The following is a 14397-nucleotide window of genomic DNA, read 5'->3' as shown; positions in this document are numbered from 1 at the left end:
GGCATATTTTATTTCCACTGAAAGCTAAACCAAAAAGCAACCTGGTATAGTAGGATAATTTGACAGCCCACTATTTGCAAGCACTTATTATTTTTTAAGTTTCTAATATGATTTGGTAATGCTTTGCTAATGACATATACATAGCTAGAGAATGACAGAAAGGAGCAATGTTGCAATTCCCTGGTTGACTTTGCAGAATGCCAGTATGCAGTAGCTGCACTTTAAGACTTCCAGTTATAAGAACTTGCCGCAGAGAAAGAAACACAAAAGTTGCTGTGCTGACAATACATTAATCTTACATGGTCCAATAAAAGTAATAACACAGAGGCTTTAACATAAGAGGAGCCCTGACGATCAGACCAAAGATTAATCTTATCTAGCATCTGCTCTCTCACAGTGGTCACTAAAATCCTCTGATTTGGGACTTCCAAGGAGAAAACTTTCTCACAGAATACAAGGATGTACTGGGTATATAAGGGATAAGGTGGTATTCCAAATAACCTGATCCTGAGCTTTATAGGGCCTTTAAAGCCTTATATTGATCTTGGTCCAGTAGCAGAGAAGCAGCCCATGCAAATCTTGCAAAAAAAAAACCAAAAACTTTTATATGTCAATGGTAGTTTGCTCCCCACAAGCACTCTAGCTGATGAGTTCTGCACTCTCTGCAGCCTCTGGACCAACCTCAATGGTAGCCCCACATAGAGCACATTGCAGTAATCCAATTTTGAGATGATCAATGCATGGATGATTAGTGGTCATGCCGTCCTAATCCAGAAACAACCATGCCTCTTTTACCAGCCAAAACTGGCAGAAGGTTCTTCCAGACACTGGAGTATCCTGTGCCTCCAGCAGCAGAGCTGCATCTAAGAGCACCCCCAGATTATGGACCCGTTCTTTCAGTGAAAGTGTGCCCCATCCAGAGCAGGCAACATACTAGTTTCCTGGACCCAAAAACCACTCATCCACAGAACCTCTGACATGTCTGGATTCAAACTCAGTTTATTAGCTCCCATCCAACCCATCACTGTGTCTGGACACCAGTCCAGGGCTTGCTCAGTGGCTCCTGATTCAGATATTACAGAGAAAGAGAAATACAGTTTTGTAATGGTTTTCAATTCTACCCTTCAATTTTCTCTTGGATAAATGGGGAAATACTAATGTCCAGTTTATTTTGAGTTCATTATTGGATCTGTTCCTTTCTTTCCTCAAAAACAAGGATGAAGAGGAAGGTAGATAAGCAAAGGCAGTTCCCTATTTCATTTCCCAGGGATCAATTTTGTGGTGTTTGGTCTAAATCCATCTTTTCGGAGCCTTTTAGACAAAAGAGTTTTCTCTTACTTATTTCCTGAAATCTCTTAAAGCAGTTCCATACATTGTTTTGTGAGTAATTGCTTCTCTGAATCAGCTTGCATAAACCAACTTGATACAAACAACTGCCATGTGAAATTATACAGTTTCTTTAATTGCTTTAGCCAGAGGCCATTTCAATAGCATCAACAACAGTACAAATAATTACATTAACAATCATGTTGGCCAGAGTGTTCAAACATCAGAACTCCCGCTCTTTAGCATAATACACCATTATTCAAATAAATTGTCTAATAATTTCACAGATGATCCCCCTGAAGAAAACTCCATTAGCCTTTGCAAACCGAGACCGGATTTCAAATGCAGCCAATGCAAACTATGTTCCTTTTTTTGTGTAATTGTTTTCTCCCTAGCCCTTAATGAATATTATGTGTTATAAAACAATATGCAATAATATTTGAAAATATAGACTTCCTCATCCTGGGCTCTAACTAGACAGTTATAGATAGATTTTCAATATCTTAACATAATTTTTGAAGCTGCTTTATTTCCCTTTGATTTTTGTATTTTAATTTAGTGTAATCAAAGTGTGAGCAAGTGGCAATCAAACAGTGGTTTCAGTGACTGGATTTGTGTAGAATGTTGCATGGAGCTGTGATTATGTTGTTTCTTCTGTTTTGAAATGACTTATTTCTTGCCATTCACAGGCAGGTCCTGTTCGTGTACTTGTACTGAGGATCTCAGTGACTCTCAGGACTTGTTGCTGATAATGTATTGTGTGGATGGTTTTGACTCTTTATTATGACTGTGTTCTGTAAAAACAAATTACAGTGGTACCTTGGGTTAAGTACTTAATTCGTTCTGGAGGTCCGTTCTTAACCTGAAACTGTTCTTAACCTGAAGCACCACTTTAGCTAATGGGGCCTCCTGCTGCCGCTGCGCCGCTGGAGCACAATTTCTGTTCTTATCCTGAAGCAAAGTTCTTAACCCGAGGTACTATTTCTGGGTTAGCAGAGTCTGTAACCTGAAGCGTATGTAACCTGAAGTGTATGTAACCTGAAGAGTATGTAACCCTAGGTACCACTGTACAAAGCTCTAATTCAGGTTAGGGGTTGGTGATGTGTACAGGGGAAGAGAGAGGGAGGTTAGTAACAGTTGGTTATCTTGTTTGTTTAAATTTCTCCCAAAGATGGGTAAGAAGCAAAACAATTGCTTTGGAAATAAATTTGTGGCCAAAATCTAACTGTATGATGGCCCACTCACCTAGCACATGGTATGCAGTGTTCAGTTGTTTGAAACTTGCCATATAGTATTCATTAATATTATCATTTAGTGTCTATATGGGGGGAAATATATAGAGGTAGGGAAGTTTTTTATGTTAATGCTGTATTGTGTTTTTAATATTTGGTTGGGAGCCACCCAGAGTGGGTGGGGAAACCCAGCGGGATAGGTGGGGTATCAATATATTATTATTATTATTATTATTATTATTATTATTATTATTATTATTATCCCTTGCCAGCTCACTGATCATGACCACTCCTTCCTTGGGTTCTCCATTAATTTCCAATAATGCAGAGGAAGTGAGGCAACTCAACAGTACCACAAAATTTATATGCATTTATAAAGTCGTTTATATGCAAACATAAATTACTCCCTGAAAGCTACCATCCTGAGGGCAACCAGGGATAGGACAAAGTTTTAGTAGCAGAGAAGTCTTGAACTTTGTATTTGTTCAGTTAGAAACCAGTTCCTTCTGTAATTAAAGAACATAGACATTGGAAAAGACTTTTCAAGAAACAATAAGTGATACTTTAAAACAATTCAAAGAGCACACTGTTAAGAACATATGAATGACCAACCATAAAAAAAAAATACATTAGAGGCAGGAAGCTGGATAGGAAGAGGCAGATGGACTTTTGGATGACAGGGCAGTCAAAGGCGTGCTAAAGGAGATTTTGGAGGAGCTGAATGAAATCTTTTGCATCTGTCTTCACAGCAGAGGACATAGGGCAGATCTACCTGAGCTAACTTCTGCAAGAAGAGAGCCTTAGGAACAAAAATAAATAGAAGTGACAAAAGACAAAGTTCTAGGTCTCATTGACAAATTAAAAATTGGTAGATCACTGGGTCTGGATGGCACCCACCTGAAAATATTTAAAGAACTGGGTAAATGAGCAGTAAAATGGCAAGCAGGATTCACTGTAAGCAGGTGTAAAAAGATGCAAATTAGAGTAAAAACATTGAAATTTCATACATATGCTTGTGGTTGAAGTGGTGGCTGACGAGGAATGAAATGTTGGGGTCTTCCTAGATAACATAGTGAAGATGTCAACAGCTGTGTGCAGCAGCTGTGTGAAAAAGATGAATTGCGTGTTCAGGATCATTAGGGAAAAGGTTACAAATAAAACTGCCAGTGCCATTGTACATGTGTGGCCACACTTGGAATACTGTGTACAGCTCTTCCAAAAAGAGATTTTAAAGTTGGAAAGGGTTCAGAAAAGGGAAATGAAAATGATGAAGGGGTTGGAGCAATTCTCTTAAGAGTAGTTCTCTTAGGCTGCAGCGCTTGGTATTTTTGGTTTAGAGAAATGGGAGCAAGAGGGGACATGATGTAAAATTATGGGGTAGAGAAGGTGGGTAGGGAGGTGTCTTTCTCTCTCATAATACTAGAACCTCGGACCATTCAATGAAGCTTCAGGACAGACGAAAGGAAGTACTTCTTCACAACAGTGCACTGGAATTTGCTCAAACAAGATGTGATACCCACCAACTGGGATAGCTTTAAAAGATGATTAGATAATATCATGGCAGATAAGGATATCTGTGGCTACTTGCTAAGGTGACTGAGAGGCAGCATGCCTCTTATACCAGTTGCCAAGAATCACAAGTGACAAGAATGCTGTTGCACTTGTGTCTTGTTTGTGGCATCTGGTTGATCACATTCCAAACTTTATCAATCTTTATTTTTTTCGTGAAGTCAGCAATGAGTGTTGGGGCCAAGTATTCCTCCCTCCTGTCCTCCTGCCAAGTGAGATTTACATTATGAAGATCACTACTCGCATTGAGCCAGAGTTGTAATTATTATTTATACCACGAGATTCCTAGTAATACGATACCACTTTTTTGACAGCAGAGAACAGCATCACTTTTCCCATTTGATTTTTGCAACAACAAAGCAGTGTTATAATCCACTCTGAACCACTCACTGCCTACCTTTATAGGCATGCGCTTGCTTTCAAAATCCTTATTTCAAGGTCTGCCTTTACCCATATGAACTGATTTGGACCCTGCAATCATCATCTGAGGCCCTTCTTTGTGTCCCCCCTTGTATAAGAGGCCTGGAGGGTGGCAACACAAGAACAGGCCTTTCCTGTATTGGCTCCCTGTTTGTGGCATGCTCTCCCCAGAGGGGCTCACCTGGTGCCTTCATTACATATCTTTAGGCGATAGACAAGAACGTTTCAGGCCTTTAGCTGATTAAACATTCTATGTCCCTTAAAATGTGTTTGTGGGAGATGTTTTGTTTTTGTTTTATTATGCATTTTGTGTTCTCGTTTTGTATTTTTATGTTATGAACCACCCTCTGATCTTCAAATGAAGGGTGGTATACAAATAACAAAAACAACATAATGCAGTTTGCCACAGATCAGCATCATCCTGAGCAGAAGTTTTGGTGCCATATCTGTAGTGCAGTTTATTTGTGAAACCTGGCCTCCTTCCTATAGAATCATTGCTAAATGAGAGTTGGCTAGGTAAACTGGCATCTAGATTTTTATTTCAGACTACAGACCAGAGACTTAATACATTAAAAGGCCAAAAGTGCACTTATAAAAGTACTCAAAAGTCCAGTGTAGAGTTCACTTCTTTTTTCTTTCTTTCCCTCTCTCTCTCACGATTTCTGACTTACTCTCCTCCTTCTAAACTGCTTTTGCACTCCAGTCTGAACTGCAGTTCACCTGAGTCCAAAAATTAAAATGGAGCACGGCATGTGAAAGCAATTGCAATTTACTGTGTTAAAACTGAAACATACTTTCATTAATAGATATGTACAATCAATCACTTCTAGCCATTGTTTAGAGAGAGAGAGAGAAAACTAGTATGCACATTATTCATAAAGAACATTTTCCCAGTTAAAAGAAAATTACATTTTCCTTCTGTAAGAGATCACTTATTTTAAGAAACAAAAGGAACCACGCATTCAGAGTGGGCCCATTTTTGTGGAACTCCCTTTCGGTTCAGGACAGATAGGCTCCCTCCCTGCTGAACTTCCGGTACTTACTGAATACTTTTTTTTAGTCCAGCAGACTTAGTTTTAACTCATTTGGGTCTCCTGTACACTGCTTAGAGAAGACTGTGATTAAGTGGTATTCAGATTGTTGACATAAAAATAATGAAATGCTTAATAATTGCTATTCTGTTTGCTGAAACCAGAAATGTACAGTTGCACAATATGTGATATGCAGTTGATAGGATATAAATATTAACACCAGAATCGATTTGAATTTGCGGCTTATCCTGAACCTTGCTGTGTTTTATATGTTTTACTATAGGCTTTGTATAAGATAAGTCTCCATAAACAGATATAGCCAGAGCAGTTTTAAGCACATAATTGAGAACAATCATTCTCCTTGCTGAATAGAAGTTATATTCATGGAATCAATTACTGTAAACTAATGAATGATATTTGAAAGGAAGAAAAATACTTTGTGGATTAACAGAGTTATTAGGAGTCATCTAGCGCCCAGCATCTATAGAAGCTTCCCATTCATATTTATGAGATGAATTTCTCTGCATGTACGGTGGGGAGTGGCTGAATATGGAACCCTTGAGAATTGGCTTAGATGATGAGAGAAAGAGAGAGAGAGTGCACTGAATGCGCAAAATGATGCTGATTTCCTTTTTGGGTGGAAACAAAATAGCCAGTTTAAGTCTACCACAAATATTGTGTACATGCAACGTGCATAGAGTGTGCATCACATCTGGACAAATATTGAATCCCGAGACAGTGCCTTGGAGGGACTTTGGACTTGCTAGAAATGAAGAGGGATCTGTAAAAAGTTACACAAGTTTGATGATCCAGACATCAAAATGCTGCAGACAGTTGTTTGCTCAAAGCAATAGTAATTTATTGCAGTTTACTGTGCAGAGAATCACACCCACGTGGGATGATGTTGGGAAGTCACAGCAAGCAGCAAAGCTGGGGAGAAAGCAGAGGGGAAATCAGATGTGATTGACATGTCAGGCATGTATTCAGAGCAAATGATTTCACCCAGAAAATGAATCCTCCCCAAAATCGGCCTTGAAGGTGCCTAGCACAAACCGCACTAGACTTACTTGCCTGCAGTTTGGTAGGTTCCTTACCCAGGGGGCACATCCCTCATGTCTGAAGTTTTGAGACCAATTGCCCACAAAATGTATGGGGAGGTCAAGTGATTCCTTTTTTTTTAAACCAACACAAAACTGCAATGGGAAAACCACTCCAGCTGAAATTTTGCAGGATTCATTCCCTCTGAAGATGTGAGTGGCTGCAAAATCTTTCCATTTCTACCTAAAAATAAAGAAGTTATCGATAATATCATTCACATTTAAAGGTCCTTAGCATAAACAGGGTCCTGGACCTATTTGCCTATAACTGGGCTGGCTTTATCCACTGTGGAGGAATAATACTTCTGTAAATGTTATCCACTCCTGACAAAGTTATTGCCGTCTTTTGATTTCCCGGAATGAATAGGCAGGGAAGTGGAGATATGGACCCTAAGCTGAATTGAGCAACCTATGAAGCACTAGGACCAAGGCAGACTGTTTTCTAATGCTCTGAATTGGGTCGGGAGGAAATCTTGTCAGTGGGCATCCCTCATTTGTACAGTATTTATTAACTGTGTGTTTGTGGATTGGAAATATATAACTATGGACTAGTAGAGGGATGGGCAAACTCTGGCCCTCCAGATATTGTCAGACTGCAACTCGCATCACCCCTGACTACTGGCTTTGCTGGCTGGGATGGTGAAGAGTTAAAGTCCCGCAACAGCTGGAGGACCAGAGGTTCCTTTATCCATGGTCCAGTAGCTCCATAGAAACTTCCATGTTGTTATATATCTGATGCATCTCCATAAGTTAACATCTGGCCGCTCAAGCAAGCACAACATTAGCACAGGAAGCTGCTCATAGTAAGTCAGACCATTGGTCCATATAGTCTGCACTGACTGGCAGTGGCCCTTCAGGGTTTCAGGCAGGGTTCTCTCCCAGCCCTACCTGGAGATGCTGAGAGTTGAACCTGGGAACTTTAGCATGCAAGGCAGATGCTCTGATGTTACTGAATTACAACCCCTTTCCCCAATCATGTCCCTGGAGACTACTCCAAATTGTCACCCTATGCAGTTAGAAGCAGTTCTGTTTACATGAGTAAACAAAGTCAAAAGGGACCAGAATCGGTGTGGGGAGAGACACCAGTGAAATACCATTGTTGGGGAAATATTTTATGACATTGAATTCCAATCCAAATGTTGTCTGTTCTGTTTTATGATTAAGAGCAAACCACGGAATATTTGAATGGCAATTTTGAACATTTGTAATAGTCAGGCATTTTTAGAAGTTCATTAAATCAACATTGGCTGCATATAGAAAAGCTCTAATGATAGTGTACTGAAAATAAAGTCTCCAGAAGACAGAAGGCTTTAATTTAGGAAATACATGGCATGCATTTCATATCTGTTTGTTTCTTTTCAGATGTATCCCAATATATCGAGGAACATAGCTTCCGTAGAGTGAAAGAACTAGGCTTGGTGAAGAGACATCGCATCGCTAACTGTTCACAAGAAAATAACAAGAACATCTTCCATCTTTTGAATGCCTAAGCATTTGATCTGCTAGTACTTGCAAGTAGTAAACCAGAAGAACCTACTAGGAAACCGCTATGGCTGGGATTAATTTTACATTAAGGGTTTGCCATTTGGTTCTGGGATTACTCGTAAATCAATTTAGTGCATCTTCCATACCGAATAATGAATGTCCACAATTGTGCGTCTGTGAGATAAGGCCGTGGTTTACACCCCAGTCGACCTATAGAGAAGCTACAACAGTTGACTGCAATGATCTTCGTTTAACAAAAATCCCCAGTAATCTTTCCAGTGATACTCAAGTTCTTCTCTTGCAAAGCAACAACATTGCCAAGACCACTGATGAGCTCCAACAGCTTTTCAATTTAACAGAACTGGATTTTTCACAGAATAATTTTACTAGTATAAAAGATGTGGGGCTGTCAAATCTTACTCAGCTCACTACTTTACATCTGGAGGAGAATCAGATCACGGAGATGACAGATTACTGCTTACAGGATCTGTGCAATCTTCAAGAACTTTATATAAACCATAACCAAATCAGTACCATTTCTGCAAATGCATTCTCAGGCTTGAAGAACCTTTTAAGACTTCATCTTAATTCCAACAAATTAAAAGTTATTGACAGTCGCTGGTTTGATTCTACACCCAACTTGGAAATTCTGATGATTGGGGAAAATCCTGTTATTGGGATATTAGATATGAATTTCAAGCCACTCTCAAATTTAAGAAGTCTGGTTCTGGCTGGTATGTACCTGACTGACATCCCTGGAAATGCTCTAGTAGGCTTGGATAGTCTTGAAAGTCTCTCTTTTTATGACAACAGATTAGTTAAAGTTCCTCAACTTGCACTTGAGAAAGTTCCAAATTTAAAATTTTTGGATCTTAACAAAAACCCAATCCACAAAATCCAAGAAGGAGACTTCAAAAACATGCTTCGGTTGAAAGAACTTGGAATCAACAATATGGGAGAGCTGGTCTCTGTTGACAGGTATGCACTAGACAATCTTCCTGAACTTACCAAGCTTGAAGCAACAAACAACCCAAAGTTATCTTATATACATCGTTTAGCATTTCGGGATGTTCCTGCTCTGGAAAGCCTGATGCTTAACAATAATGCCTTGAATGCAGTCTACCAAAAAACAGTGGAATCCCTGCCAAACTTGCGTGAGATCAGCATTCACAGTAATCCCCTCAGGTGTGACTGTGTCATCCACTGGATAAACTCAAACAAGACCAATATCCGTTTCATGGAGCCCTTATCAATGTTCTGTGCTATGCCACCAGAATACAGAGGGCAGCAAGTCAAGGAGGTGTTAATACAGGATTCCAGTGAACAATGTCTTCCAATGATTTCTCATGACACATTTCCAAATCATTTGAATTTGGACATCGGCATGACTGTCTTCTTGGATTGTCGGGCTATGGCAGAGCCAGAACCTGAAATTTATTGGGTAACTCCACTTGGGAATAAAATAACTGCTGAAACCCTTTCGGACAAATACAAGCTTAGCAGTGAAGGGACTCTGGAAATATCAAATATTCAGACCGAGGATTCAGGGAGGTACACATGTGTGGCTCAAAACATAGAAGGAGCAGATACAAGAGTAGCTACAATTAGAGTGAATGGAACACTGCTGGACGGTACTCAAGTTCTGAAAATATATGTCAAACAAGCAGAATCTCACTCAATCTTGGTGTCTTGGAAGGTTAACTCTAACGTAATGACGTCCAACTTGAAATGGTCATCCGCTACAATGAAGATTGATAATCCTCACATTACCTATACTGCTAGGGTCCCGGTGGATGTGCATGAATACAACCTCACACACTTGCAACCTTCCACAGATTACGAAGTCTGTCTCACTGTATCTAACATCCATCAGCAAACTCAAAAGTCCTGTGTTAACGTTACAACAAAAAATGCAGCATTTTCCCTTGAGATTACTGACCAAGAAACAAGCACAGCTCTGGCTGCCGTCATGGGATCCATGTTTGCTGTTATTAGTCTTGCTTCTGTTTCTGTCTATGTTGCTAAGAGGTTTAAGAGGAAAAACTACCACCATTCACTGAAAAAGTATATGCAAAAGACCTCCTCTATCCCTCTGAATGAACTCTATCCCCCACTTATTAACCTCTGGGAAGGTGACAGTGAAAAAGACAAGGAGGGCACTGCAGAAACCAAGCCAACTCAAGTGGACACGTCCAGAAGCTATTATATGTGGTAACTCAGATGGTATTTTGCTTCTGGTAGTAAGGAGCACAAAGACTTTTTTGCTTTATTCTGCAAAAGTGACAAGTTTGAAGACTTTTGTATTTTTTTGACTTTGCTGGTTTTGTGGCAGAGTGGTGAGGACAGGTGGATATTTCAAAATGTTTTTAGTATAGCGTATCGCAATTGTTTTGACACAAACAAATGGCAGCTTCACTTAGCTTCCAATTTTTTTTTAGTTCTGCTTAATTTAACAATGCTGTTCTAACGAATGCTGGGTGGGGAATGGAAGGCTGGGATTGCCCTTTGATTTACAAGTCGCATGACCCCTTTCTTCTGAAGCCATCAACAGAAAGTACAGTGTCCTGCAAAATCTTAACTCAGCCAACTTGAAAATACATTAAACCAGCTTTGTCATAATCTGGTCTAAGGACTCTTTTACTTGAGATAAAATGACAAGATTTTGAACAATGTTAGTTGGCTGTACTGTAATGTTGTATCAACTGATTTGAATGTTTTTTGACTATGAACAACAGGTTTTCTTTCTTTTTTTATAGCTGAAGAGACTTAGGTAAAGCTAACAAAGCAATTAAGTGTGTACACTTTTTCAATGTAACAAACTAAATGTTAATTGCTCTTTTATTATATTTAGTAGAAACTTTTAAAGAAAACTTAATTTTTTTCTGTGTAATCCACCAACACCTGGCATAGAATGAAGACAGAAGTATAATAAATTATAGTTTTTGTTCTGTTCATTTTTTTCTAGAACAATTGCAATAATGTATCTTTTTAGTTGCATCACCAGCTTTAATGGGTGATTATGTTTTGACATAAAATATATCCAATCTTATATAAAATTGTGGGTCTCTGGGTCAAATTAGATTTCATTTTTTTCCTAAAAAATCTATTTTATCAAATGTGAGTTTTAGTCACAGTTGGTTTATATATTAAACAAACAAAAAACAACCAAACCAACAATCTATGGATGGGTATTTCATTGGAAGAAAAAAACTTTGTATGTTGAATGCACAACTTGTTATGTTACAGTCACATCAAAAGCGTGTTTAGTGTTTTTTCTTTCTGTAGTGTATGAACTACATTCCAACTGGAACAAATGGTATCTTTCATTAAGAGAAGGAAGGCAGGTTGCTTAATGCCCATGAAACTCAGTGGGATAACTGAGTAAATGGGCTTAGGATTGCTCTGTAGGACAATACAACATGTATACATTTAGATGTGATCCAAATTTTCCTCCATTGCTCTCCTGCAGTAACAGAAGTTATTCTTCTCCTAAAATGTTGATATACCAATAACTCTGCGCTAAAGGGAAGCTTTAGCTAGAAGCTTGTATTTTGCTCTTACATAAAGAGTTATTTCTGATGTGAGCAAGAAACCAGAGGTTATGTGCAACATTGATGTGATATATCAGGATATTCAGCAGATGATGCTGAAAGCTTTCCCCCTTTTTCTGTCTCTCCTATTCTAGTTACATGAAAACATGATTTGAAGGCACAAAATCCCAAAGAGTTAGGGCTTTGAACATTTTAGTCAGCTTGTCAAAGAGAGAGATTAAGAGTGCAGGTGCAACTGCCTTTACAACAAAAGGAAATTAGTTCAATAGATAGAGATAGTGTGCTTTCATATATTGAGAGTGAAACAGTAGGTGTGATTTTAAACACCAAAAGCTCTTAGTTCTTGCCTACCCCCCTCGTACTGTTGTAGGTACTATGCATAAAACTTCTGTGCAAGACCACCGCTGCCATACCCTCATACCCCTCTTAAGGTCTAACTATTCACACATATGAAATATATTTAAGAAATATTTTAAAAATTTCAGTAGCACCTTAGAGACCAACTAAGTTTGTTCCTGGTATAAGCTTTGGTGTGCATGCACACTTCTTCAGATACACGAAAGCTTATACGAAGAACAAACTTAGTTGGTCTCTAAGGTGCTACTGGACAATTTTTATATATATGTCAACTGCGCCAGACCAACATGGCTACCTACCTGAATCTATTCACCCATATATACAGGGTGAGTCTTTTAAAAGAGACCCTGTGGAACATGTGTACTCTGTATCCACGGGGCCTCTTTTAAAGGACTAACCCTGTACAACCTGAGCCTACAATGGAGGGGTTCATGTCATTAACACTCCAAGAAAGTCTTGCTTCAGCCATGGGTGTAGCCTTGGATCCAAACAGACATGAGACATCATGCTCTGCCCACTGCTTTTCTTTTCCCAGTCACATAACTCCTTCCTAACCTAAGATTCCAACTTGGATTGCTTCCAACTCTCTACTCTTAAGCTCTGGCTTTATCCACCCATTTGCTATCTCTCACGAGCTCTTTGATGCTTTGGCTTTTTAATGGCTCATCAGCCAGGAGGCTAGCTTGGTTTAATTAGCTGTTAACACTTGCTGAACTTGAGTCTATCACTGCGTTTAACAGCCCAAGGCTTGATTGGATTCTAACACTTTGCTAGAACCAGGGATTATAGTGGTCTGGCCATTTCCCAGAATTAGAAGCCTTAAATTCTAACACTTACTAGTTCCGGGGATTTAGAAGAGTCTTAAGACACACGGATCTGGTCCCAGTTTTAACACCACAAATTCATAACAATACTAAACTGTGTGGCCATTCAATGAAACTCAATGATGGAAGATTTGAGGCAGACAAAAGAAAGTACTTCTTCACATAGTTAAACTATGAAATTCACTCCCACATGCAGTAGTGGTGGTGATCAACTTGGATAGCTTTAGAAGAGGATTAGATAAATCCAGATGGCTACCAACCTTGTTGATTACCTTCATGTTGGAGGGCATGTGCTCCTGAATACCAATGGCTGGAAACTGCAGGAGTTGGGGTAGTGCTGTTGCTTTGGGGCTTCCCATGGGCATTTGAGTGGCTACTGTAATAATAATAATAATAATAATAATAATAATAATAATAATAATAATAATAATAATAATAATTTTTTATTTGTACCCCACCCATCTGGCTGGGTTTCCCCAGCCACTCTGGGCGGCTTCCAACAAAGATGAAAAACACACTAAAATGTCACATATTAAAAACCTCCCTGAACAGGGCTGCTTTCAGATGTCTTCTGAATGTCAGGTAGTTGCTTATCGCTTTGACATCTGCTGGAAGGGCATTCCACAGGGCAGGTGCCACTACCGAGAAGGCCCTCTGCCTGGTTCCCTGTAACTTGGCCTCTCGCAGTGAGGGAACCGCCAGAAGGCCCTCGGGGCTGGACCTCAGTGTCTGGGTAGAACGATGGGGGTGGAGACGCTCCTTCAGATATACTGGACCGAGGCCGTTTAGGGCTTTAAAGGTCAGCACCAACACTTTGAATTGTGCTCGGAAACGTACTGGGAGCCAATGTAGGTATTTCAAGACCGGTGTTATATGGTCTTGGCGGCCGCTCCCAGTCACCAGTCTAGCTGCCGCATTCTGGATTAGTTGTAGTTTCCAGGTCACCTTCAAAGGTAGCCCCACGTAGAGCGCATTGCAGTAGTCCAAGCGGGAGATAACCAGAGCATGCACCACTCTGGCGAGACAGTCTGCAGGCAGATAGGGTCTCAGCCTACATACCAGATGGAGCTGGTAAACAGCTGCCCTGGATACAGATTTGACCTGTGCCTCCATGGACAGCTGTGAGTCCAAAATGACTCCCAGGCTGTGCACCTGGTCCTTCAGGGGCACAGTTACCCCATTCAGGACCAGGGAATCCTCCACACCCGCCCACCTCCTGTCCCCCCAAAACAGTACTTCTGTCTTGTCAGGATTCAACCTCAATCTGTTAGCCACCATCCATCCTCCAACCGCCTCCAGACACTCACACAGGACTGTCACCGCCTTCACTGGTTCTGATTTAAAAGAGAGGTAGAGCTGGGTAGCATACTGATGAACACCCAGCCCAAACCTCCTGATGATCTCTCCCAGCGGCTGCATGTAAATGTTGAAAAGCATGTGGGAGAGGACAGAACCCTGAGGCACCCCACAAGTGAGAGCCCAGGGGTCTGAACACTCATCCCCCA

At 40.1% G+C, this 14397-nt stretch overlaps 1 protein-coding gene across 1 annotated transcript in view; it reads left to right on the top strand.

Moving 5' to 3' along the window:
- The window catches only part of LRRN1 (leucine rich repeat neuronal 1), a 27962-nt gene extending 16633 nt beyond the window's left edge, over positions 1-11329 (top strand). Inside the window, exon 2 of the mRNA XM_082209654.1 lies at positions 8038-11329. Within this exon, the coding sequence (XP_082065780.1) occupies positions 8225-10375 (2151 nt within the window). The 5' untranslated portion in view covers positions 8038-8224 and the 3' untranslated portion in view covers positions 10376-11329. The remainder of the gene's footprint in view (positions 1-8037) is intronic.
- Positions 11330-14397: the final 3068 nt, after the last annotated feature.

Source organism: Podarcis vaucheri (genome assembly GCF_965113315.1).
Source record: "Podarcis vaucheri genome assembly, chromosome: 2".
NCBI classification, from domain to species: Eukaryota; Metazoa; Chordata; class Lepidosauria; order Squamata; family Lacertidae; genus Podarcis; species Podarcis vaucheri.
The sequence above is the reverse complement of the archived record's forward strand: the minus strand, read 5'-3'. Positions and strand labels throughout refer to the sequence as shown.